Raw genomic sequence first — 24,952 nt, 5'->3', positions numbered from 1 at the left:
TGTATTTCTCCCTTACCTAACTCTACATCATTCAGGTAATAATCTGCCTTCCTGTTCTTACTCCCAAAGTGGATAACCTCACACTTATTCACATTAAACGCCATCTGCCAAGTATCTGCCCACTCACCCAGCCTATCCAAGTCACCCTGAATTCTCCTAACATCCTCATCACATGTCACACTGCCACCCAGCTTAGTATCATCAGCAAACTTGCTGATGTTATTCTCAATGCCTTCATCTAAATCGTTGATGTAAATCGTAAACAGCTGTGGTCCCAATACCGAGCCCTGTGGTACCCCACTAGTCACCACTTGCCATTCCGAGAAACACCCATTCACTGTTACCTTTTGCTTTCTATCTGCCAACCAGTTTTCTATCCATTTCAATATCTTCATTAGCCATGTCTTCACAGGATTGGGGTGGGTTGGTGAAATTCTTCATTTCCCCATGTTTCTGAAGCTCTGTGTCATTTTACAGGTGAAGACACATCTCCAGGCTCAGTCTGCACCCAGCATCGCAGTGGGGCATCAGTACAAGCACCAGGTAAGCTCTGGCATGCCTGTTGTATCTCCTGTACCTAATAAAGTGGCCTCTGAGCATATGTTTGTGATCATCTGCTGCTGTTGCCCATTCACGTGAAGGTTCATCATGTTGTGTGTTCAGATGTCCTTCTGCACAGCACTGTTGTAACACAGTTTTTTGAGTTACGGTCGCCTTCCTGCCAATGTGAACCGGTCTGGCCATTCTCCTCTGACCTCTCTCATTAACAAGGTGTTTTCAACAAGTTGCTCACTGGATTTTTCTTCCGCACCATTCTCGAGATTTCATGGGATTTAACCTTTGGGCTTTGACTTCTGGGCTCACGTTGACCTCAGACCCTTGGAGTTGCTGACCTCTGGTGTCACTTACTCTCACACTTCCTGCCCGCACAGACCCTCCATCCTCGGTCTGGGAATGCTGGCCTTTGACTGCGGAGCACTCTGAACACTGGCTCCCGCCCCTGACTCTTCACTTACTCCGCTTGGCTGTCCGAGAGGAAATCTGTGCGGGAGACTTTTTAAGGTGGAACTGGGGCAGTTCCACTCTCCCGACCTTGTAAGTCCATGTCCAGTTGTACAAGTAGCCATCACAAACTGGGGTCTTCCTTGGTTGCAGCGGATGACCTTGTTGTCTTCTGTGCCTTGTCATGGCCTTCGCTCCCTATGGAGCATTGCAGAACCAGCTTCCTGGTCTTTGAATATCTCACTTTTGATCTCATCCTGTGAGACTGCTGGAGCTGACTTCGCAAACTAGGACAGGCATGTTAATCCCTTTTCTTTCCTCTTGACCTCTCACCTCCCATCCCTACTCTATACCCTAACTCCCCATCCCTGCTCTATACCCTAACTCCCCAACTCCCCATCCCTACTCTGTACCCTAACTCCCCATCCCTACTCTATACCCTAACTCCCCATGCCTACTCTATACCCTAACTCCCCATGCCTACTCTATACCCTAACTCCCCATGCCTACTCTATACCCTAACTCCCCATGCCTACTCTATACCCTAACTCCCCATGCCTACTCTATACCCTAACTCCCCATGCCTACTCTATACCCTAACTCCCCATGCCTACTCTATACCCTAACTCCCCATCCCTATTCTATCCATATTCTATAATATGTTCAGCTAACTCTGAGCCAGAACCACAGAGGCCATTGTAGTTGCTCCAGCTGCTCCAGGCTTTGTGTCTGCCAGATTGGTGATGATTTGCTCCGCTGTGTGATGAACTGAAACTGAGTCTGTTGGCCTGCAATGGCCTTCATGTCTGTGGACTCACTTCCATTCTGAACATCTATTGCGTGCTTTTATTGTGTACAATGTGTGTGTTACTTACATGCAACCCTGGGGAAAATATCTCTCACGTGCACGCAACACTGTAAAAGTTTCAACAGCAATAGAACACACCTGGAGTCTGGTTTTGCTGTTAACAAGGACTATTTTATTAGTAACTACGTAATATAGTAACTTAAACCAGGTAAACCAAGGGTTAGCAGTGTTATACATATATAGGTGTAAAAATAAAGTTCCCAAACTTATTCAAGCTCAGGTGCCAAGAGTCACAGTCTTACGATGGTACGTAAGAATGTTCCGTTCAGTTCAATCCACAGAATTTGAAGTGAGAGAGAGAGAGAGAGATTTGTAATCCAAACAAACAGATGTTCTCGATCTTCTTGTTGTCTTCCGAATCCTCATGCAAAATATCACCAACAGTAGCTTATCACAAAGGGGACCATCTTCAAAGGAATCACCACCCAAGCAAGGGTCGACACACCAGTAGATTCCACAGTGTTACCCCAATCACACACAACGTGATTGTGGTGAACTACATATACCTGTCTGGACACGCCCCTCTGCTGACTGCTCCTGTGGCTCCTCCCACAGACCCCTGTATAAAGGCGAATGGAGGCACTGCTCCTCCCTCAGTCTCCAGGATGTTGTGTGATGGGCTCTTGCTGCTGATGGTGTTTTCTTCCAGCTAATAAAAGCCTATCTCAACTCACATCTCCGAGAGTTATTGATGGTGCATCAGTGATAGCCACTTATCCAGTTCCACGACATACAAAATAACTCCCAACAGTGATTTGCCACAGGGGTGCCTTTCTTCCACACCCAGAGAAAGGGTAAACACACAAGTGGTATTCACAAGGGTTCTCCCCTCACCAGAGAACTCACTCCTGTGGATCAACTCTGTGACAATCACACTTTCGTATCTGAATGGAAACAAACTCACCCTTTCTTTCTTTTTCAATCTTTTTATTGATTTTCATATATACACAAAAAAATAACATAGTAATAAGTAAGTTGTGAATACAATAGACTTGAAATCACATTGATAATAAGATAACAATATCCTACTAAACATCAACAGAAGAGAATACCTTAATCAATCAATTCCACATGATTATATGAAAAAAAAACAAAAATAACCATTAAAAAAGAAAAAAATATATTAAAAATATGTGAAAAAAAATATATAAAAAAAAATAAAACACTAAACTAAACTAACCTGGGCAATAATAACAGTTTACAAGTATATGATAGTGTCAAAGAACTCCGGAACTCCATACCTGAACATGAATAAGCAGAGAAAAGGTCTGGAAAAGGCCAAATTAATTCATATGAAAATGTCTAATAAACGGTCTCCAAGTTTCTTCAAATTTAATTGATGAGTCAAAGATAGTGCTTCTAATTTTTTCCAAGCTCAGATAAGAAATAGTTTGAGAAAGCCAAACTCACCCTTTAAGGGCTACTTAGCGAGAGACAGAGTCCAAACAGTGATCTCTATGTAACTAGGTTTCTTCTGTTCCAAACCTTCCTCTCCTCTCTGCAAGCTTCTAGTTGCAGAAACTTGCGTGAGTCATTTATCAATACTTTGGATCGATCTCAACTCACCCCTTTGGGCCACTGAAAGTTTAAACCAGCGACCGACTCACTGGTGTCTTCCACTGACTGAAACCATCTTGACTCTGAGCATGTGTCTTTCTATGTGTGAAAGTCATCTGATCTTGCTTATTCAAAACAAGCCGCGAGAAACCATAAACATTCATTGTCCATCAAATAACTCCACCTCTCTCACCATAGTAACCCAGAAGCCAACAGCAGTTCTGTAGTATTCTTGTATAAATCCAAGCACGAGCTGCTCACCATAGCAACAGAGCAAACAATCTCATTCTCTCGGCATTTTAAAGTGACAGTCCACAGAAAAAAATGAACCTTAGGGTGTGTTTTTTTTCCTCTCCATTTTGTGTGGATGTTGGTCTTTTTTTATTAGTTTCTTTGTTTTGTAGCTGCCTGTAAGGAGACGAAACTCACGACTGTATAATGTATACATAATTTGATAATAAATGAACTTTGAGTTCAGCACCACCTTGACCAGAAGAGATGGAAGCTGTCCTTCAGTCCAGTGCTATGTGTTGTCAGGCTTTTGAATCTTCTGCCCGATGGGAGTGAGGACATGACTGTTCAACCCTGATGCATGACCATTCGGGAGGGAATGACCAGGCTGGGAGGTGTCTTTGATTATGTTGTCCCCTGTCGTGAGAGGGAGAGGGGGAGAGATCAAGGTGGTGCAGACATGTCCTGACTTGTTTCTTCATCTACCAGCTTCGTTGCAGTTGGATGAGACGTTGGTGAGACTGCACCCTGGGGTATTACAGTAGTTCTGCTCACCCTGTTGTCATGAGCACATTAAGATGGAAAGAGTTTACAGAAGATTTCTTATTTATTGAGATTGGAAATAATTTGGAAAATGTGTAGCTCAAGTTAGAGAGGGGTGTAGAGGCACACAAATTCAAATGGGCATCGGTGAGAGTCAACCATGCAGCATGCAAAAGAATTCTGGTTTTCCGTAAACCCTGATCCTATTTATCAGCTGATCCGGGCAAAATTCCAGACCACAACACATGAAGATCCCCCCCATAGCCAATCAATGACAAGACTTCTTCCCTACATCACAATGGTTGTCATTTTGGAAATGCAAATCAGCTGATTCATAAGTATACCGAAGCCAAGCATTCGGAGGACACAGCACAATCAACTGTGCACAGACAATGTCTCCTTGTATGGTGTTGAAACGTTTGCAAGTAAATTGCTGAGATTGGCCAACACAATGCAACCATTTGTTGAGATGCAGCACAGAAGAGGCCCTTTCATCCCTTTGAGCCGTGCTGCCCAGGAACCCCAGACCTAATCATGGAACAAATTATAACGACCAATTAACCTACCAACCAGTAACGTCTTTGGACTGTGGGAGGAAACCAGAGCACCCGGAGGAAACCACAGTGGACACGGGGAGATGTATAAACTCTTTACAAGCAGGAGTGGGAATTGAATCTGGATCACCTGTACTGAACCGATGGATGTGTTAGGAGCTGTGGGACTGTGTTGCAGGGAAAGTTTGGGTACACTCGGACTTTATGCATTAGGATTGTTGGAAACCAAAGAATAATCTTATGGAAGGGATGCGGCATGTATAGAGTGAGTGCATACTGCCAGGGAGAGCATAGGTTTAGGTGAGAAGGGAGAGGTTTAACAGCAATGAGGAGGGAACTTCTTTGTGCAGAAGTTAGTGGGAATATGGAGGGAGTGGTGCAAGAACAACACTTGGGCAGGAAAGATTTAGAGGGATACAGACCAAATGTGGGCAAGTGAGATCAGCTGAGATGGGCATTTTTTGTCAGCATGGATCTCACCGATTTAAATGACTCTTCCAGCCCATTAGAGGTTTCTGTGGGAATGTCCCAGGTTTCCACACCCCTGGTGTGAAGAGGCTCTCCCTGATCTTGTGTAATTTTAAGGCTGTCTGGAGTCATCACGAGAGGCTCTCTCCATCTGTCCTGTCAGGTCCTTGGCAGATGTCAAAAATCTGAGACAGTATCAGGAAGAGTCCTGGTAGCACTCAGCAGCAATGTTCCCTCTAAAGTGTGCGCCCACGCACATCCTTTGCTACTAGCACATAAAGGTTGTCGCCCTCTTCCTCGTTGACATGTATATTTCAGGATCCTACACGATCACATTTCCTTTTCAGTTTCTGATGCGGATGGTGTTGACAACGTAGAGTTTGTGATGATTTCTCTACAGATTTTAGAACTGGCTTATTTATACTGTTTTTTTAAAAGAAATTGTTGATTCACTGTGTCAAACTCCAAAACAGTAAAGGGTGTGAAACATTAAAGAACTGCTAGTTCATTTAAAGCAGAATGGCTTATTAGCCTTAAAATAGCTTCAGGCTTACTTCTGCTTAAAAAATTCAATGAGCACATGTTGTTATCACTGGGAAAAATATTGCACAGCAGAAGATTTTTGTGCACACTGGTCATTACAAATTAGAGGAAACATTGCTCAGCAAGTCAGGTGCTGTCTGTGGAGAGTGAGAGACAGAGATGGGGGAGATGGAGAAATTAATGTTTCAGCTCAAATAGCTGGAGAAGAGTGTGACAATGAAGAGTCTTGGAGTGGATCTGAAGTGGTAACTCTGTCTCTTTCCCCCTCCGAGGAGCTCTTAGAGTATTTTCATCAAAGGATCCTGCAGATGTGGGTTGGGATAGGTTGTTTTCTGGCAACCTATCAGACACAGAGTGAAGCTCCCTCTACACTGTCCCATCACACACTCCCAGGGTCAGACACAGAGTGAACCTCCCTCCACACTGTCCCATCACACACTCCTGGGGTCAGACACAGAGTGAAGCTCCCTCTACACTGTCCCATCACACACTCCCGGGGTCAGACACAGAGTGAAGCTCCCTCTACACTGTCCCATCACACACTCCCAGGCCCAGACACAGAGTGATGCTCCCTTTATATTGTCCCATCACACAGTCGCAGGAAGAGATGTGGTAAAGGGGGGGGGGGCAGTTGGGGCTGAGGTGACCATCTGGTACCACAACATGGAGGCCACCAGCTGGTTTATGACCACCACCATTCCTCGATATGAAAGCACCCTGAGAAGGCCTGACCAGCGCCCCAGCCGGGCCATGACTTTCATCTCCAGGTCCTGCCAGTTCGCCAGCTAGGTCTCCCCAGAAGGACTCGGGTAGACACCCATTTAGAGGAGATGCCTGGTGCTCCACTCAAAAGATCTCATCTCTTCTGGCAGGGAGTCTGCCTGCCACTGACCCACTAAGAGTCCAGGACATTATGCCCAGTTGAGCCTAGTGATGGATGCTGGCAGGAAAACTTCTTGGCACTCGTGCATCCTCCAGAGGTCACTGAGATCTGTCACCATGAGGAGTACATCATCGGTGTAGGCCGAGAGGACGACCTCCATGTCCGGTTCATGCAGAAGCGGACCGAAGATGGGACCGAAGAACCTTGCCGAAGGCTCAGGAATGGCTCGACACAGATCGCATTTGACCGGACTTGGGGCACCCCTTACGTGCTCCTCTTCTGAAGGGAATGAGCGCTGTCAGTGATCCATTGACCTTAACAAGGCACTCTGCGGCAGAGAATAGGAGCCAAACCTGGGCTACAAAGTGTGGTCTGAGCCCAAATACCTGCAGAGTGCCCACCAGCAAGCTGTGGTCCACCCAGTCAAGTGCCCCTTAGTTGCAAGAACGCAGAGGAAGTTAGTGGACTTCCCTCTACACTGTCCCATCACACACTCCCAGGGTCAGACACAGAGTGAAGCTCCCTCCACACCGTCCCATCACACACCCCCAGGGTCAGACACTAGGCGTCTCCTCTATCTGGGAGTCTACCTGAGTCCTTCTGGGGAGACCTGGCTGACGAACTGGCAGGACCTGGAGACGAAAGTCATGGCCCGGCTGGGGCGCTGGTCAGGCCTTCTCAGGGTGCTTTCCTATCGAGGCAGGGTGGTGGTCATAAACCAGCTGGTGGCCTCCATGTTGTGGTATCGGATGGTCACCTTGGCCCCTCCTGCCCTGTTTGTTGCAAGACTGCAGAGGAAATTAGTGGACTTCTTCTGGGGCAACAGGAAACACTGGGTCTCTGCAGCGGTCTTGAGTCTCCCAGTGGGAGAGGGCGGACAGTTGCTGGTGTGCGTCCGAATGCAGCTGGCGGCTCTCCGCCTCAGGACTCTGCAGAGATTCCTGTACGCCGAGCACCCTGCCAGGTGGCACGTGTTGGCGACTTTCTTCCTCCGGAGGGGCTGCTGTCTTCACGAAGACATGCGGCTACCACCGGCGGGTGTCAGCCGTACTGCTTTGCGGAGTCTGCCCGGCTTCTATCAGGACCTACTGAGAGTCTGGAACATGGTCGCCTCAGGCCGGAAATCCCCTCCTCTGGTGGAGGGCGGGGTCCCGGCCGACCCTTGCCCTACCTCAGTGGCTGTTGGTGCGGCTCAGTTGTGTGGACTGACTCAGGCCGAGCTGCTGGTGGGGCCCAGACCCCGCAATCTTCTCCGGGAGCCATGTCCACACAACTTGAGCCGTCTCTCATCGATACCCACAGTCCCATTCAGGAATGCAAGTAGGAGGTATCTGTATGGGCTGCTACTCCACATCCTCCACTTCCTTGCCCTTGTACACCGTCCCGACACGCCATGGCGGTCGGTCCTTCCACCCAGAGGTGAAGAGGGTCCCCACTGGAAGTCCCTTTATGCCGGGGTTCTTCCCATGCACCTGGGGGATCTCGGCTGGAGGGTACTGCATAGGGCAGTGCCCTGCAATACGTTTTTCAGTTTGTACATGGACTTCCCACCCACACGCCACTTCTGCGGGCTGGAGGAGACCGTGTACCACATGTACATGGAGTTTGTGAGGCTGCAGCCTCTTTTTGCATATTTGCATGGGCTGCTTCTCGCCTTCTGGCTGCATTTTAGTCCCACCCTGTTTATATATGGTCATCCAGTAAGGAAGGGGGCATGGAGAGATGAGGATGTCCTAGTCAACTTGCTCCTGGGGCTGGCGAAATCCGCCATCCGTCGGTCTTGGAAACGGGTGGCGGGAGGATCTCCCCGGGCAGACTGCCTGGCAATGTTCAGGGGGTATGTTCGTGCCCGGGTAACTATTGAAAAAGAACACGCGCAGTCCACAGCGGCCTTGGAGGAGTTTCGAGACCGTTGGGCTCCGCGGGGTGTAAATGCCATCGTGGATAGGGATGGCAACATTCTGGTGTAATGTCTATTGTCTATTTGTAGTGCAGTAATTGTGTTTGCCACTGTTTTGTATATATTGTATAGCACCGATATTTGTAATAAAGGATTTTGTAATTAAAAAAAAGGGTCAGACACAGTGAAGCTCCCTCTACACCCTCCCATCACACACTCCCAGGGTCAGACACAGAGTGAAGCTCCGTCTACACCCTCCCATCACACACTCCCTGGGTCAGACACAGAGTGAAGCTCCCTCTACACTGTCCCATCACACACTCCCAGGGTCAGACACAGAGTGAAGCTCCCTCCACACTGTCCCATCACACACTCCCAGGGTCAGACACAGAGTGAAGCTCCCTCTACACCGTCCCATCACACAGTCCCAGGGTCAGACACAGAGTGAAGCTCCCTCTGCACTGTCCCATCACACACTCCCAGGGTCAGACACAGAGTGAAGCTCCCTCTACACCCTCCCATCACACACTCCCTGGGTCAGACACAGAGTGAAGCTCCCTCTACACAGTCCCATCACACACTCCCAGGGTCAGACACAGAGTGAAGCTCCCTCTACACCCTCCCATCACACATTCCCTGGGTCAGACACAAAGTGAAGCTCCCTCTACACTGTCCCATCACACAGTCCTGGGACACAGGTTAGACGAAGGAACCTTTTGTCGAATCTTTTGAAGGAACCTTTACTTCACAACTTACTCATTGTAAGCATGCACTCTGACACAGAACTGGTTGTGTTTCAGTGGTGGATGTGGCTGACACTTTGGCACCTTCCATCCAACAGCTGCTGTCCACAACAGTGAAGCAACCTGTACCATACCCCAGTTCATTCAGTGCCCATGGGATCATAGTCACAGAGTCAGAGTGCTAGAGCACAGAAACAGGCCCTTTGGCCTAATCCATGCCATACCTGATTCTGCCCAATCCCATTGACCTGCACCCTCTGTACCTCTCCTATCCACATACCTACCCAAACTTCTCTTAAATGTTGAAATCAAACCCACACCCACTGGCAGCTTGTTCAACACTCGCATCACCCTCTGAATGAAGAGCTTCCCTCAGGTTCTCCTTAAATATTTCACCTTTCACCTCCAGCCCATGACTCACCCAACTTCAGTGGAAAAAGCCTGTATGCATTTACCCTATCTATACCCCTCATAAATCTCTATCAAATCTTCCCTCATTCTCCTGGGCTCCAGGGAATAAATTCTAAAGCTATTCAGCCTTTCTCTGTGACTCAAGTCCTCAGGACCCATTAGCCTCCTTGTAAATTTTCTCTGAACTCTCAGTCTTATTTGTACTTTTCCTGTAGCTGCGTGACCAGAACACATAATACTCCAAATTCAGCCTCACTGATGTCTTGTACTTCAACATAACATCCCCTCTTCTGTACTCAACACTCAGATTAATGAAGGCCAACATGCCAAAAGCTTTCTTTGTGACCCTATCAACCTGTGATGCCACTTTCAATGAATTATTGATCTACTGCACTCCTCACTGTCCTACCGTTCACTGTGTAGGACCTACCCTGGCTGGTCCTCCCAGACTGCAGCACCTCTCACTTGTCTGCATTAGATTCCATCTGCCATTTTCAGTCCATTTTCCCAGCTGGTCTAGATCCCACTGCAAGCTCTGATGGTCTTCCTCACTGTCCACTACACAACACTAACGCTCTTCTGCACACCACTGTTGTTACACGTGGTTATTTGAGTTACTGTCACCTTCCTGTCAGATTGAACCAGTCTGGCCATTCTCCTCTGACCTCTCTCATTAACAAGGTGTCTTCACCCACAGAATTAGCCAATTGCTGGATTTTTTTTTTTGTTTCTTGAACCATTCTCTGTAAACTTTAGAGCAGGAGTTCCCAAACCTTATTATGCCATGGACCTTCCATTAAGCAAGGTGTCTGTGGACCCCAGATTGGGAACCCCTCATCTTGATACTCAAACAACCCTGTCCGGCACCAACACATTCCATGGGCAAAATCAGCCAGATCACATTTTTTCCCCATTCTGACATTTGGTCTGAAAAACAACTGAACCTCTTGACCATGTCTGCATGATTTTATGCACTGAGTTGCTGTCACATCTTTAGCCGATCACACCTGCTCCATATTGCAGATATCGAAAGTGCACTCTGGAGGTAGCTCTTTGCAATAAGTTCATAAGCCGGCACGTGGATCTCCCGGTCATTTGTCACTTCTGCAGTTGGGAGAGGCCATGTACCACGTGGAGTGGGCTATGCACATACCTGTGGGGGCTGCTCCTAACCTTCGGCGAGCATTTTCACCCCCTTTGCGGAAGGTGTGGGCCACAGAGTAATGGCAGCAGACGGAGAGCGGCTTAGGCCAAAATTCAGAGGCAGTTCGGGGAATGTTCATTCAGCAGAGGTTTCTCTCAGTGGCAATGACCTCACAAGGATCTCTTGCACAACTCCCCGGAGTCCTTGTGAAATAGGGCCGATTTGTAAAATCAGAAGCCAGGAAAAGGGAAGCCAACCGGGAAGTGATGGTGGAGGCAAGAATTTAAACCATGACACAATCCTCGAAAAACCCATGAGAGATTGCCACACTCCACAAGCCCACGAAAATACTGACATACCCCCCCAGAGCCAGTTGTGAATACCAAAGCACTCACCACCACGCCCTGTAAATACTGACACACTCCCCAGCAAAGACCAATATTTTACCCAGGACACCCTCTAAATACCAACACACTCCCTGGGAGCCCCTGTAAAGACTGACACACTCCCCAGCACCCCATGTAAAGACTGACATTCTACCCAGGACTCCCTGTGAATACCATCACACTCCCCGTGGACCCTCTCCCACCCCCCCACCCCCCCGTGAGTACAGGCACACTCCCCGGGAGTGGTGGTAGGGAAGCCACTCAAACACAGAGGGGGTGCAGCACCCTAGGTGCCACACGGGTGGCAAAGGGCGGCTCAGAAGTGGAGCCCTGCAGTCTCTTTACAGAACCAGCTGAAACATTCGGGTTCGACTCCAGCCACAGTCTGTCAGGAGTTTGTTCTCCCGGTGACCACATGGATTTCCTCTGCCTCTCCGCTTTTCTCCCGTGTGTGGTTAAGGGTACAGTCAGTGAGTTGTGGGAGGAGGGGGTGGCGAACTGTCTTTTTGAAGTCTGCAAGGTGTAGGCCACACTCAGTGTTGTCAGGGAGAGATTCCCCCCCCCCCCACCACCCCCATTTTCACTGCTGAGATTAAGCGCTGGCAGAGGAAATGGAGCAAGCTGAACAACTTGATGTCTCAGGAAGGCTGACAGTGCCCCTGGAGACCACGTGTGCAATAGACAGTAGGTGCAGGAGTAGGCCATTTGGCCCTTCTAGCCAGCACCGCCATTCACTGTGATCATGGCTGATCATACACAATCAGTACCCCGTTCCTGCCCTCTCCCCATGTCCCTTGACCCCGCTATCTATAATAGCTCTATCTAACTCTCTCTTGAATGCATCCAGAGACTTGGCCTCCACTGCCTTCTGGGGCAGAGCATTCCACATATCCACCACTCTCTGGGTGAAAAAGTTTTGTCCGCATCTCTGTTCCAAATGGCCTACCCCTTATTCTTAAACTGTGGCCTCTAGTTCTGGACTCTCCCATCAGCAGGAACATGCTTCCTGCCTCTGGTGTGTCCAATCCCTTAATAATCTTATATGTTTCAATCAGATCCCCTCTCATCCTTCTAAATTCCAGTGTATACAAGCCCAGTCGCTCCAATCTTTCAACATATGACTGTCACGCCATTCCGGGAATTAACCTTGTGAAACTACGCTGCACTCCCTCAATAGCAAGAATGTCCTTCCTCCAATTTGGAGACAAAACTGCACACAATACTCCAGGTGGGGTCTCATCAGGGCCCTGTACAGCTGCAGAAGGACCTCTTTACTTCTATACTCAATTCCTCTTGTTATAAAAGCCAGCATGCCATTAGCTTTCTTCACTGCCTGCTGTACCTGCATGCTTGCTTTCATTGACTGATGTACAAGAACACCTAGATCTCGTTGTACTTCCCCTTTTCCTAACTTGACAACATTTAGATAGTAATCTGCCTTCCTGTTCTTGCCACCAAAGTGGATAACCTCACATTTATCCACGTGTGCAGGACATGTGTCCAGATGCAGCTCCTGATGGACTGCATGGGGGCACTGGAGCTGAACATGGACTCACTTTAGAACATCCGAGATGCTGAGAATGTGGTGGATAGCACATTTAGTGACACCGCAGTTTAATGATCTAAGGAGAGATAGGGAATGGATGACCAATAGGAAAAGTAGCAGGAAGGTAGTACAGTTGTCTCCTGCGGTCATCTCCCTCCAAGCAGATATACCGCTTTGGAGTCTGTTGAGGAAGGCAGCTCATCAGGTGAAGGCAGCAGTAGCCAGAATCATGGCACCGTGGGTGACTCTGCTGCGCATGAGGGCAAGAAAAAGAGTAGCGGAGCTGTTGCGGTAGGGGATTCCCTGGTAAGGGAAATAGAGAGGAGCTTCTGTGGCCACAAACCCGGCTCCCGTATGGTGTGTTGCCTCGGGTGCAAGGGTCAGAGATGTCTCGGAGAGGCTACAGGGCATTCTGAAAAGGGAGGGTGAGCAGCCAGCTGTCATGGTGCATGTAGGTACTAACGATATAGGAAGAAAGTGGGATGAGGTCCTACAAGCTGAATTTAGGGAGCTAGGAGATAAAGAGTAGGACCTCAAAAGTAATAATCTCAGGATTATTACTGGTGCCACGTGCTAGCCAGAGTTGGAATAGCAGGATAGCTAGAATATGTGGCTTGAGCGGTGGTGCAGGAGGGAGGGTTTCAGATTCTTGGGGCATTGGATCCACTTCTGGGGGAGGTGGGACCAGTACCGTTCAGATGGTCTACATGTGGGCAGGGCGAGCATCAATGTCCTAGGACAGGGGTCAGCAACCTTTACCACTGAAAGAGCCACTTGGACCCGTTTCCCACAGAAAAGAAAACACTGGGAGCCGCAAAACCTGTTTGACATTTAAAATGAAATAACACTGCATACAACGTTTCGTTTTGCCTTTATGCTATGTATAAACAAACTATAATGTGTTGCATTTATGAAATTGGATAACTCCTGCAGAGAAAACGAAATTACATTTCTGCATGCAACAAAAACATTTTGAACTCCGAAAAAAAGACGTTGGGTTGAAGGTTACTTTTAAGTAAAATACTCAACGTCTATTTGAGTCCTTCTTGTATTTATGAAAAACGCCAAACTTAAATTTGCCGCCAGCAGCAAACCAAAAATAACGTAAGCCAGCTGTCAACCTGAAAAATAAAAGGAGTATTTCACTGAACAATGAAAACATATGAATATACGTAAAATAATAGGCAATTAAAATATTTATCATACTTGGTTAGGTTGACTCACACCTGGCAATGCAGTCGTATTCAGTAGGGATGGATCGATGCTTAGGGGAGTGACCGGGAAGGATAATGTGTTTTTTTCCTCTCTGAACTCACAGAAGCGTTTCCCAAACGATGTTTGCATTGCGATGATTGCAGAATGTAAATACTCCGAATTTATCATGTCGTGACCTTGTTTGAACTCTCTCAAATTGGGGAAGTGAGACAATGTGCCTTTCTGTAAATCTCTGGCAAGCACTGTCAACTTGCGCTCGAATGCCAAAACATCCTCTAACATGTGCAGGGCTGTACGTCCTTACCCCTGAAGAGCTGTGTTCAGCGTGTTCAGGTGCGCTGTCATGTCTACCATGAAGTGTAGCTTTTCCAGCCACTCTGGCTGTTCCAGCTCAGGAAAGGTGAGCCCTTTGCTGCCCAGGAAAGTTTTCACTTCTTCCAGACACGCGACAAAGCGTTTCAGCACCTCCCCTCTGGACAGCCAGCGATAAAACACGTTGTAGCGGTGTGCTACACGCAGTCAGTAAACTGCAGTCAAAGATAGCTTTATTCGAACTAAACAGCCTTGCTTTTAAGCCTCCCTCAACCCGCCCCCCATGGGCGCGGATGCTGCAAAAGACACGTACTCACAAACCCCCGTAGGCTATCTCCCTTAGCCTGAACGCTGGCTAATTGTGAGCCGGTTTGGATATGTCAGGAAATGGGTTGCCACAACATCGTATTTAGATTGTACAAGATCACCATAATCTTCAAATTTAGAATTACATTTCAAAAACTAACAAACTAACATAAAATACATTTTAATTAAATACTGACCAATTATTTCCCAAAGCAACAGGGAGCCGCAGCACAGACGTAAAAGAGCCACATGTGGCTCCGGAGCCGCGGGTTGCCGACCCCCGTCCTAGGAGATTGTTTGCTAGTGCTGTTGCGGAGGTTTTAAACTAATATGGCAGGGGGATGGGAACCCACACAGAAAAGAAGAGGGAAGTGATGCAGAGACCAAAGCCAGAGTTAGTGAAGATAAAAGTAAGTAGAGTGCATAAAAGTAAAAAGCAAAAATCATATAGGTCACTAGATTCTAAAAGGACAATGAGTATCAGGGCACTTTATTGAAATGTCTGTAGTATTAGAAACAAGGTTAGTGAACTTGTGGCACAGATCAGTACCAAGGCATATGATTTAGTGGCCATTACAGAAACCTTGTTGCAAGGTGGAGATGACTGGGAATTAAATCTCCAAGGGTATCAGGTAATACGGAAAGATAGAAGGAAGGCAAAGGAGGTGGAGTGGCACTCTTGATTAGGGGTGAGATCAGGGCGATTGTGAGAGATGATATAAGATCTACGGAGCAGAATGTTGAGTCCATCTGGGTAGAGATTAAGAATAGTAAAGGGAAAAAAATCACTGGTGGGTGTTGTCTATAGGCCATCTGAAAAATATTGCAGTGGCAAAGGCGATTAACCAAGAAATAACTGAGGCTTGTAAGAACGGAATGGCAGTTGTCATGGGGGATTTTAACTTCCACGTTGATTAGGCGAATCAGGTTGGTCAAGGAAGTCTTGAGGAGGAATTCATAGAATGCATCCGCGGTGGCTTTCCTGAGCAGCATGTTAGTGAACCTACAAGGGAAAATACTATCTTAGATCTGGTCCTGTGCAATGAGACAGGTAAGATTAACGATCTTGTAGTCAGGGATTCACTTGGAAAGAGTGATCGTAGTATGATTGAATTTCGCATTCAGATGGAGGATGAAATAGTTAGATCTAAAACTAGTGTATTATGCTTGAACAAGGGAGACTACAACGGAATGAGGGAGGAGTTGGCTAATGTGGATTGGGAGCACAGGCTATTTGGTAGGACAGTTGAGGAACAGTGGAATATTTTCAAAGATTTTTCACAGCGCTCAACAAAAGTATATTCCAGTCAAAAGTAAGGACAGTAAGTGTGGGGAGAGCCAGCCTTGGATAACTTAGGAAATAAAAGATAGTATCAAATTAAAAGCTCATGTGTACAAAGAGTTGTGGGAGACTGGAGGATTGGGAAAACTTAAAAAAAACAACAGAGAACAACTAAATAAGAAATAAAGAAGGGGACAATAGAGTATGAAAGTAAATTGGCACAAAATATAAAAATAGATAGCAAAAGTTTTTATGAATATATAAAGCGGAAGAGGGTGGCTAAAGTCAACGTAGGTCCCTTGGAAGACGAGAAGAGTAAATTAATACTGGTTGATAAGGAAATGGCTGAGGCATTGAACAACTACTTTGTGTCGGTCTTCACGGTGGAGGACACGTCTAATATGCCAAAGAAAGATGTTATGGATGAAATGGGAGGTGAGGACCTCGATAAAATTACTGTCACTAAAGAGAGAGTGATGAGTAAACTAGAGAGCCTGAAGATAAGTCCCCTGGTGCTAATGGGGATGCATCCCAGGGTGCTGAAGAAATTGGCAGAGGTTATAGCAGACACGTTGGTAATCATTTATCAAAACTCGCTAGACTCTGGGCAGGTGCCAGCAAATTGGAAGACAGCAAATGTCACGCCACTTTTTTAAAAAGGATGTAGGCAAAAGATGGGCAACTATAGGCCAGTTAGCTTAACATCTGTAGTCAGAAAAATGCTTGAAGCTATCATTAAGGAAGAAATAGCAAAACATTTAGAAAGGAGTGGTTCCATTAGACAGACGCAGCATGGATTCAGAAAGGGCAGGTCCTGTTTGACAAACTTATTGGAGTTCTTTGAGGACATAATGAGTGCAGTGGATAGAGGGGAACAGGTGGATGTCGTGTACTTGGATTTCCAGAAAGTGTTCGATAAGGTGCCGCACAGGAGACTTATAAATAAGATATGGATGCATGGAGTCGGAGGAAGTGTATTGGCATGGATAGTGGATTGGTTAACCGATAGAAGGCAGAGAGTTGGTATAAATGGGTGTTTCCCCGGTTGGCAGTCTGTGGTGAGTGGGGTGCCGCAGTGGTCAGTGCTGAGCCCGTAGCTGTTTACCATTTACATTGTTGATTTGGAAGAGGGGACTGAGTGTAGTGGAGCAAAATTTGCTGATGACACTAAACTGAGTGGAAAAGCAAATTGTACAGAGGATCTGGACAGTCTGCAGAGGGATACTCCTCCCTCATCCCGTTGTAGTCTCCCTTGTTCAAGCATAATACACTAGCTAACTATTTCACCTGAATGTGAAATACAATCATACTATGATCACTTGGCCTGAAACGTTGACAGTGCTTCTTCCTATCGATGCTGCTTGGCCTGCTGTGTTCCACCAGCATTTTGTGTGTGTTGCTTGAATTTCCAGCATCTACAGATTTCCTCGTGTTTGCAGAGGGTTATAGATAGGTTAAGTGAGTGGGCCAAGGTCTGGCAGATGGAATACAACATTGGTAAATGTGAGATCATCCACTTTGGAAGGAGTAATAGAAGAGCAGATTATTATTTAAATGGTGAAAGATTGCAGCATGCTGTTGTGCAGAGGGACTTGGGAGTGCTTGTGCATGAATTGCAAAAAGTTGGCTTGCAGGTACAACAGGTTATTAAGAAGGCAACGGAATGTTGGCCTTCATTGCTAGAGGGATTGAATTCAAGAGCAGGGAGGTCATGCTGCAACTATACAGGGTACTGGTGAGGCTGCACCTGGAGTACTGTTCGCAGTTCTGGTCTCCATACTTGAGGAAGGATATACTGGCTTTGGAGGCAGTGCAGAGGAGGTTCACCAGGTTGATTCCAGAGATGAAGGGGTTACCTATGAGGAGAGATTGAGTCGCCTGGGACTATACTCTCTGGAGTTCAGAAGAATGAAACATACAAAATTTTGAAAGGGATAGATAAGATGGAAGTAGGAAAGTTGTTTCCAGTGGTAGGTGAGATTAGAACTAGGGGACATTGCCTCAAGATTCAGGGGAAAAGATTTAGGTCAGAGAGGAGAAGAAACTGTTTTTCCCAGAGAGCGGTGAATCTGCGGAATTCTCTGCCTAGGGAAGCAGTTGAGGCTTCTTTACTAAATATATTTAAGATACAGTTAGATAGGTTTTTACATAGTAAGGGAATTAAGGGTTATGGGGAAAAGGCAGGTAGATGGAGCTGAGTTTACAGACAGATCAGCCACGATTTTATTGAATGGTGGGGCAGGCTCGATGGGCCGGATGGCCTACTCCTGCTCCTATTTCTTATGTTCACATTAAGCTGGTTGAGAGAGTGGTTCCCCCTCAGGTTCACCTTAAATATTTCACCTTTCATAATAAACTTGGAACCTCCAGTTCTTGTCTCGCCCTCAGTGGAAAAAGCCTGCTCACATTTACCATATCAATTCCGCTACAATTTTGTACACCTCTATTAAATCTGCCTTCGTTTCAGCCCTTCCCACCATTCCAGCCATGCCTTCTTCTCGATGCTCCCATCAGGCAGGTGGTACAGAAACCTGACGACCCCCACTTCATGGTTCAACAACTGCTTCTTCCCCACCACCATCCACTACTTTTTCTAGCATTTTTCCATTCAAGGGCATTGGTGTTTCCATACCAGGCCGTGATACAGCCAGTCACTATACCCTCCATGACACATCTGCAGAAGTTTGTCAAAGTTTTAGATGTCATGCCAAAACTTTCCAAGCTACTGTACTTTTGAGCAATTGTAAATTAAGTATAATTTATGTTCTAATTCTATCTCAGAATATATTTCCTTTAACTTGCACTCATATTGTTTTGTTTATTTTGTTAAGAAAGTGATGTCTAATTTATGTAAATTTATGTTTGTAATGTACTGTGCTGCTGCTGCTGCAGAAAGTTAATTTGCCTGGCATTTGTACCCTGTGCCCTTGACAATGACAATAAATTTGATGTTGATCATGTTTGCTTCCTTAGGGAATGCTGGACGCCTTGAGCACAATATATCAGCGACATGGGATGATCGGGCTGTGGCGTGGATCAAGCTCGGCCGTACCGAGGGTAATGGTTGGCTCAGCTGTCCAGCTCTCTGCCTTCTCCAAAACTAAACAGGTCACCAGGGACCTGCAGGTGAGCACTACAGCACAAAAACTGGCCCTTTGGCCCATCCAGTCCAACCCATCCTGGTCTTTTCCCTATCCAATTACCTGCACTTGGACCATACCCCTGCCATCCATATACCTATCCAAACTTTTAAATGCCACAATTGAACCCGCATCCACCACTTCCACTGGCAGTTCATTCCACATTCACACCACCTCCTGAGTTCCCCCTCAGGTTCACCTTTCATAATAAACTTGGAACCTGCAGTTCTTGTCTCGCCCTCAGTGGAAAAAGCCAGCTCACATTTACCATATCAATTCCGCTACAATTTTGCACACCTCTATTAAATCTGCCTTCGTTTCAGTCAGTAACGTTCTAACCCATTCAAACCTTCCATATACTCAGGTCGTCAGATCCCGACAATATCCTTGTAAATTTTCTCTGTACTCTTTCAATCTTACGGATATCTTTCCTGTAGGTTTGTCCCTGGTTTGTCCTCCCAAAGTGCAAAATCTCACACTTGAAATTCCCTCTGCCATTTTTCAGCCCATTTCACAGTTGTTCCTGGATTTAATCTGATAAACGGAGTGAGTGAACAGTTCGAGTCATAGAGTGAGACAACAGAAAACAGGCCCTTTGGCCCACCTCACTCATGCCGACCCAAGTGCCTGTCCGAGCTACTCCCGTTTGCCTGTATTTAGTCCATATCCCGACAAACCTTTCCGATTCACATACCCGCCTTGTGATTTTATAATCTTCTCTAAGGGCACCCCTCAGCTCCTGCAGTCCAGGGAAAACAATCCCAGCCTTACACAATGGTAATTTACACTCCTTAAGGGTGACTAAAGGTCAAACTCACAGTTGAGGCTGGGAGTGATGTGAGGGCAAGGTCACAGGGTGACCTGTAGGTGGCAGCTTTGTGCACTGTGTCTGTGTTCATCTTTTCCCCTCTCTTCCCCCCCTCCACCCCTCTCTTTCTCCCCGCTACAGCTGGTCGCACCGGCCAGTCCCCTGGAGCCCCTGGTGGCTGGGATAGTCAGCAGCGTGTTTGCTGTTTTGGCTATCACCCCCTTCGATGTGGTTAGCACCCGGCTCTACAACCAGCCCGTGGACCAGCAGGGAAAGGTAATGCACTCTGTTCCTGGGGAGGTTGGCCAACAACACCCTGCTGATTCTACACACCAGCATACTGACCAACACAGCCACAGCACCCCAGACTGAGCCAGGACCTGTCAAAACCTCAGGCAACTTTATTACAGATACAAGAGGTGGCAGATGCCAGAAATCTGGAGCTACATGTAACTTGCTGGAGAAACTCAGTGAGTCAGGCGGCATTTGTGGAGGGGTGATAGGCAGATGGAGGAGGAGAGAGTGGGAACAGTGACAGAGACTGGGAGGTGAGAGGTGGTTGTCATAAAGTGCTACAGATGGTGGGATCTGTTAGGAGAGGAAGGTGACGTATGGAACCAAATAAGGGAGGTGGAAGGGCCGATGGGAACAGCGGAGGGCGGGGACCCAGTGAAAGGAGTGTGTGAGTGATGGGTAGATGGAGTGGGTGACCTCCCAGTCTCTGTCACTATTCCCACTCTCCCCTCCTCCATCTGCCCATCACCCCTGCTCACCTGGATCCACCCATCACCTCCCAGCCTGTCACTATTCCCGCTGTTCCCTCCTCCATCTGTCTATCCTCTCTACTCATCGCGATCCACCCATCACCTCCCAGCCTCTGTCATTGCTTTCACTCTCCCCTCCTCCATCCACCCATCACACCTGCTCACTTGGATCCACCCTTCATCTACCAGTTCTTGCCCCACTCCTTCCCTTTACCTTCTCATACCGACTATCTCCCCTCAATCTTCTACTCAGGGTGACGACTGCTCATTTCTCCCTGGAGATCCCCCACCATTCTATGTGCTGCTCCAGGTTGCAACATCTGCCACCTCCCTCGGACTGAGTCCAGTTGAGTTTATTGTCACACGTCGTTGCATGGTGAGGTACAGCCTAAAGGAAAAACTCACTTGGAACAGCATCACAGGCACACAGGTCCAGACAACACACACAATATAAATTTTACAGGACAGCAAAGCAAAAGATTGTAAAACAGGACACTAGTGCCAAAAAAAACCACAGAGACTCAGTCCTGGGTTCATCTCTCCCCACCAACTAGGACGTTTAAAAGACACAACATCTCAGGGACCTACACCATCCGGGCCAAGTCCCCTTCTCATTGCTGCCATCAATTAGGAGGTAGCAGGTTCCCAAATTTTTTTATGCCATGGACCAACACCATGAAGCAAGGGGTTCTTGGACCCCTGGTTGGGAATCTCTGAAGGATCCTAAGACCCTCAACTCAATGTTCAACAACAGCTTCTTTCCCACATACCCCCTCAACTACCAGGTTCTTGAATCGACCTGAAAAACCCAAACACTACCTTAGACTGTCTTTTTCTCGCTCTCTACTTCCACTACAAATTACATTTATTACTGAATTATGTATAGTAGTGTCATTATATTAATGCTTGTGTTTATTTTTTGTGCACATGTTAATTATGTATAGTTTTTATTCTAATTCTGGCTTGAACTACATCTCCCTCAACTGGTACTGATGTCTGATTGAGAGAGTACAGAGAAAATTTACAAGGATGTTGCCAGGACTGGAGGACCTGAGTTATATAGATTATATAGGTTAGGACTTTATTCCCTAGAATGTAGAAGATTGAAAGGAGATTTGATGGAAGGATACGACATCTTGAGGGGTATAGTTAGAGACTGGTGAGAGTGGGATGATCTGCCAGCACGAATGGTGCGTGCAAGCTCGATTTCAACACTCAAGAGAAGCTTCTCACCACTCTCTGTGAGAAGAGGTTTTGCCTCATGTTTCCCTTAAACTTCTCACCTTTCACCCTTAACCCATGACCTCTGGTTGTAGTCCCACGCAACCTCAGTGGAAAAAGCCTGTTGTTTTTACCCTACCTATACCCCTCATAATGTTGTATACCTCTATCAAATCTCCTCTCAATCTTCTAAGGAATAAATTCCTAACCTATTCAATCTTCCCTATAACTCAGGTCCTCCAGACCCGGCAACATCCTTGTAAATTTTCTCTGTACTCTTTCAGCCTTATTTACATCTTTCCTGTAGGAAGGTGACCAAAACTACACACAGTACTCCAAATTAGGTCTCACCAATATCTTGTACAACTTCAACATAACATCCCAAATCCTGTACTCAATATTTTGATTTATGAAGGCCAGTGCTCCAAAAGCTTTCTTTATGACCCTATCTACCTGTGATGCCACTTTCAATGAATTATGGACCTGTTTTCCCAGATCCTTTTGTTCTACCTCACTCCGCAGTGTCCTATCATTCACGGTGTAAAGTCGTTTACCTTCTGTGCCTTTCTCCCACAGGGCTTGTTCTACACTGGAAACCTGGATTGCTTCGCCAAGACCCTGAGGAAGGAAGGCTTTGCTGGCCTCTACAAGGGCATGGGGGCCTCTTTTTTCCGGCTGGGCCCACACACCGTCCTCAGCCTCTTCTTCTGGGACGAGCTGCGCAAGGTTTACTGGGAGCGGTGATGTCACCTCGGTTACCCCTCTTACCAAGGGGGGTGGGGGGGGGCGAAGCCAGTGGGACATCGCGGTCAACTAACATTGCAAGTCTGGAAGGAGAGCGGGGCTTGTTTAGGACGGAGGTGAAAGGTCTTCAGTCCGACAGACTAAGGGCTGTTGGTGGGATTTGACATTCATTTCACAGTGGGCCTGTTGCCCTTTGACCTGTATTATGTGTGTGTGGGGGGACATACGTGGTAGTCTCACTGACAATAATGATTGTTGGCTTGTGCCTTGAGATTCTGCAGCCGCTGGAAATCCAGAGCAACGCACACAAAATGCTGAAGGAACGCAGCAGGTCAGGCAACATCTATGGAGGGGAATAAACCAGTCCTGTTGCTTTGGCAGTGCTGGGAACTTTCAGCAGCGTCAATGGATAGTCCTGGAGTTATACGGCACAGAAACAGGCCCTTTGGCCCAACAGGTCTATGTTGACCCAGTTGTCTCAGTGCGCTGGTCCTATTTGACAGCGTCTGGCCCACATCCCTCTAAACCTTAAACATGAGATTATGCAGATGCTGGGAATCCAGAGCAACACACACACAAAACGCTGGAGGAACTCATCTATGGAGGGGAATGAACAGTCAAGTTTTGGGCTGACCCTTTCGAAGTATTGACTGTTTATTCCTCTCCATAGATGTTGTTTGACTTGCTGTGTTCATCCAGTGTGTATCGCCTTGGCAACCTTGCCCCGCAGTTTTTCACAAAAGCCCTTGCCCTGATACCTTGACCCTCTTTCCTTCCCCAGTTATGTTGCCCGAAGACCGATTCTGTTCTCATTGTGAAGACCATAAGGTCACTCAGAAGGGCATCCGTACACTCTTGAGTTTAGTTTGAAAGCAAAGTCTGAAATATCCACATCCCAGTACCAAAAATCAAAAGGAGAACCCTGCGGGTAAATTGAGATTCAGAAACATAATAATGTTCTTTATCATGCACATGTCACAATGTATAGTGACATGTGCTGTTTGTGTTAACAACCCAAGGACGTACAGGAGGCAGCTCGAGTGTCCATAAGATACAGGAGCAGAATTAGGCCATTCAGCCCATTAAATCTGCTCTGTCGTTCCATCATGGCTGATTTATTAACCTTCTCAACCACATTCTCCAACTTCTCTGTAACCTTTGACACCCTAACTATTCAAGAACCTAGCATCCTCCATTTTATTTACACCCAATGGCTTGGCTTCCACAGCCGCCTGTGGCAATGAATTTCACATTTACCGCCCTCTGGTGAAAGAAATCCTCCTCATCTCTGTTCTAAAGGGGTGTCATTCTATTCTGAGGCTGTGCCCTCTGGTCCTAGACTCCTCCATGTCCACTCTGTACTTGCTGAACATTCCAGCGCTGACATAATGAAACTCACAATGCTTGGCAAACACAACAAGCAACAAAGCAGTAAAACAAGCCCTTATTCTACATACGCACGCACAGACACACCGTCCCACAGCCCCAGGACAGGCCTTCTCCAGGCTCCAGTGGAGCGGCGGATTCATGGACATTCAAGGCTTTGACTTTCTCAGTGGATTCCGGTATCCAGAATAGCCATCGGAACTGGAGCTCTGGACTCCTATGTGCGGTTACAGCCACGTGGTTGGCTGTGAGGATGCAGATCTCCCTGAGAGAAAATTTGGGAAGACTCTTGCGCAACTTACCAATGTGGTGAAACATTTGAGGAAAACGGGTTCCCAACCTTTTTTTTAATTGTTGCTGTAGTTCCTCTCTGGCACATCGGGCAGCATTTTCGCTGTTTCTTTAGCATTTGTCTGTATTTTTTAAACGAGGTCGAGTTGCTAGCTCGATGCTTAACCCAACACGGGTAGAATGAGCCGTCCAGATTCACATCTGGGACTACTGGCCTCAAAGTCTGGTGGAAATACCACGACACCGATACCATTAAGCAAGGGATCCGTGGGCCCCAGGCTGGGAACCCGTAGCTTAGCAGAATAAGGAGGACACTGAACATGAAGCTTGTTCAAATGTCAGGAACAGAAAAATTGTTGAATTTAGAATTGTCTGATACCTCAGATAGTTATTTATACATCTTGACTGTAATGCCCAACCGGTAATGGATGTCTCTCAGAAATGTAAAGTGTAAAAGAAGTTTAGTTACTAAATGTTTATATTTTTAAAAGAAATTGGTGGTGTTGGTTTTTACTTTAACAAAGCTCACACTGATCTGTGCAGTTAGCAGCTGAAAATTCTGGAGTCTACCTCCACCATTGCAAAAGTTCAAAGTAAATTTATTATCAAAGTATGTATATGTCACCATGTACAACCCTCAGATTATTTTCCTGTGGGCATTCACAGCAAATACAAAGAAACACAATAGAATGGAAACACCAATG

General features: G+C 46.8%; 1 protein-coding gene across 1 annotated transcript; it reads left to right on the top strand.

Moving 5' to 3' along the window:
* The first annotated feature begins 447 nt into the window (after positions 1–447).
* Positions 448–24,726, top strand: slc25a35 (solute carrier family 25 member 35). Its single transcript, XM_059976319.1, has 4 exons — positions 448–543; positions 18,868–19,020; positions 19,984–20,118; positions 22,404–24,726. The coding sequence occupies exons 1-4, from the start codon at positions 448–450 to the stop codon at positions 22,569–22,571; spliced, it is 552 nt and encodes a 183-aa protein (XP_059832302.1). The 3' UTR covers positions 22,572–24,726.
* Positions 24,727–24,952: the final 226 nt, after the last annotated feature.

Source organism: Hypanus sabinus, chromosome 7 (assembly GCF_030144855.1).
Source record: "Hypanus sabinus isolate sHypSab1 chromosome 7, sHypSab1.hap1, whole genome shotgun sequence".
Lineage (NCBI taxonomy): Eukaryota > Metazoa > Chordata > Chondrichthyes > Myliobatiformes > Dasyatidae > Hypanus > Hypanus sabinus.
The sequence above is the reverse complement of the archived record's forward strand: the minus strand, read 5'-3'. Positions and strand labels throughout refer to the sequence as shown.

Bases quoted from the DNA above. Each gene is read 5' to 3' on its own strand.
- slc25a35 (XM_059976319.1), top strand. From the start codon at position 448: ATGTTTCTGAAGCTCTGTGTCATTTTACAGGTGAAGACACATCTCCAG. The intron at 19,021-19,983 runs GTGAGCACTACA...TCCCCGCTACAG, and splicing joins AGGTCACCAGGGACCTGCAG to CTGGTCGCACCGGCCAGTCC. The intron at 20,119-22,403 runs GTAATGCACTCT...TTTCTCCCACAG, and splicing joins CCGTGGACCAGCAGGGAAAG to GGCTTGTTCTACACTGGAAA.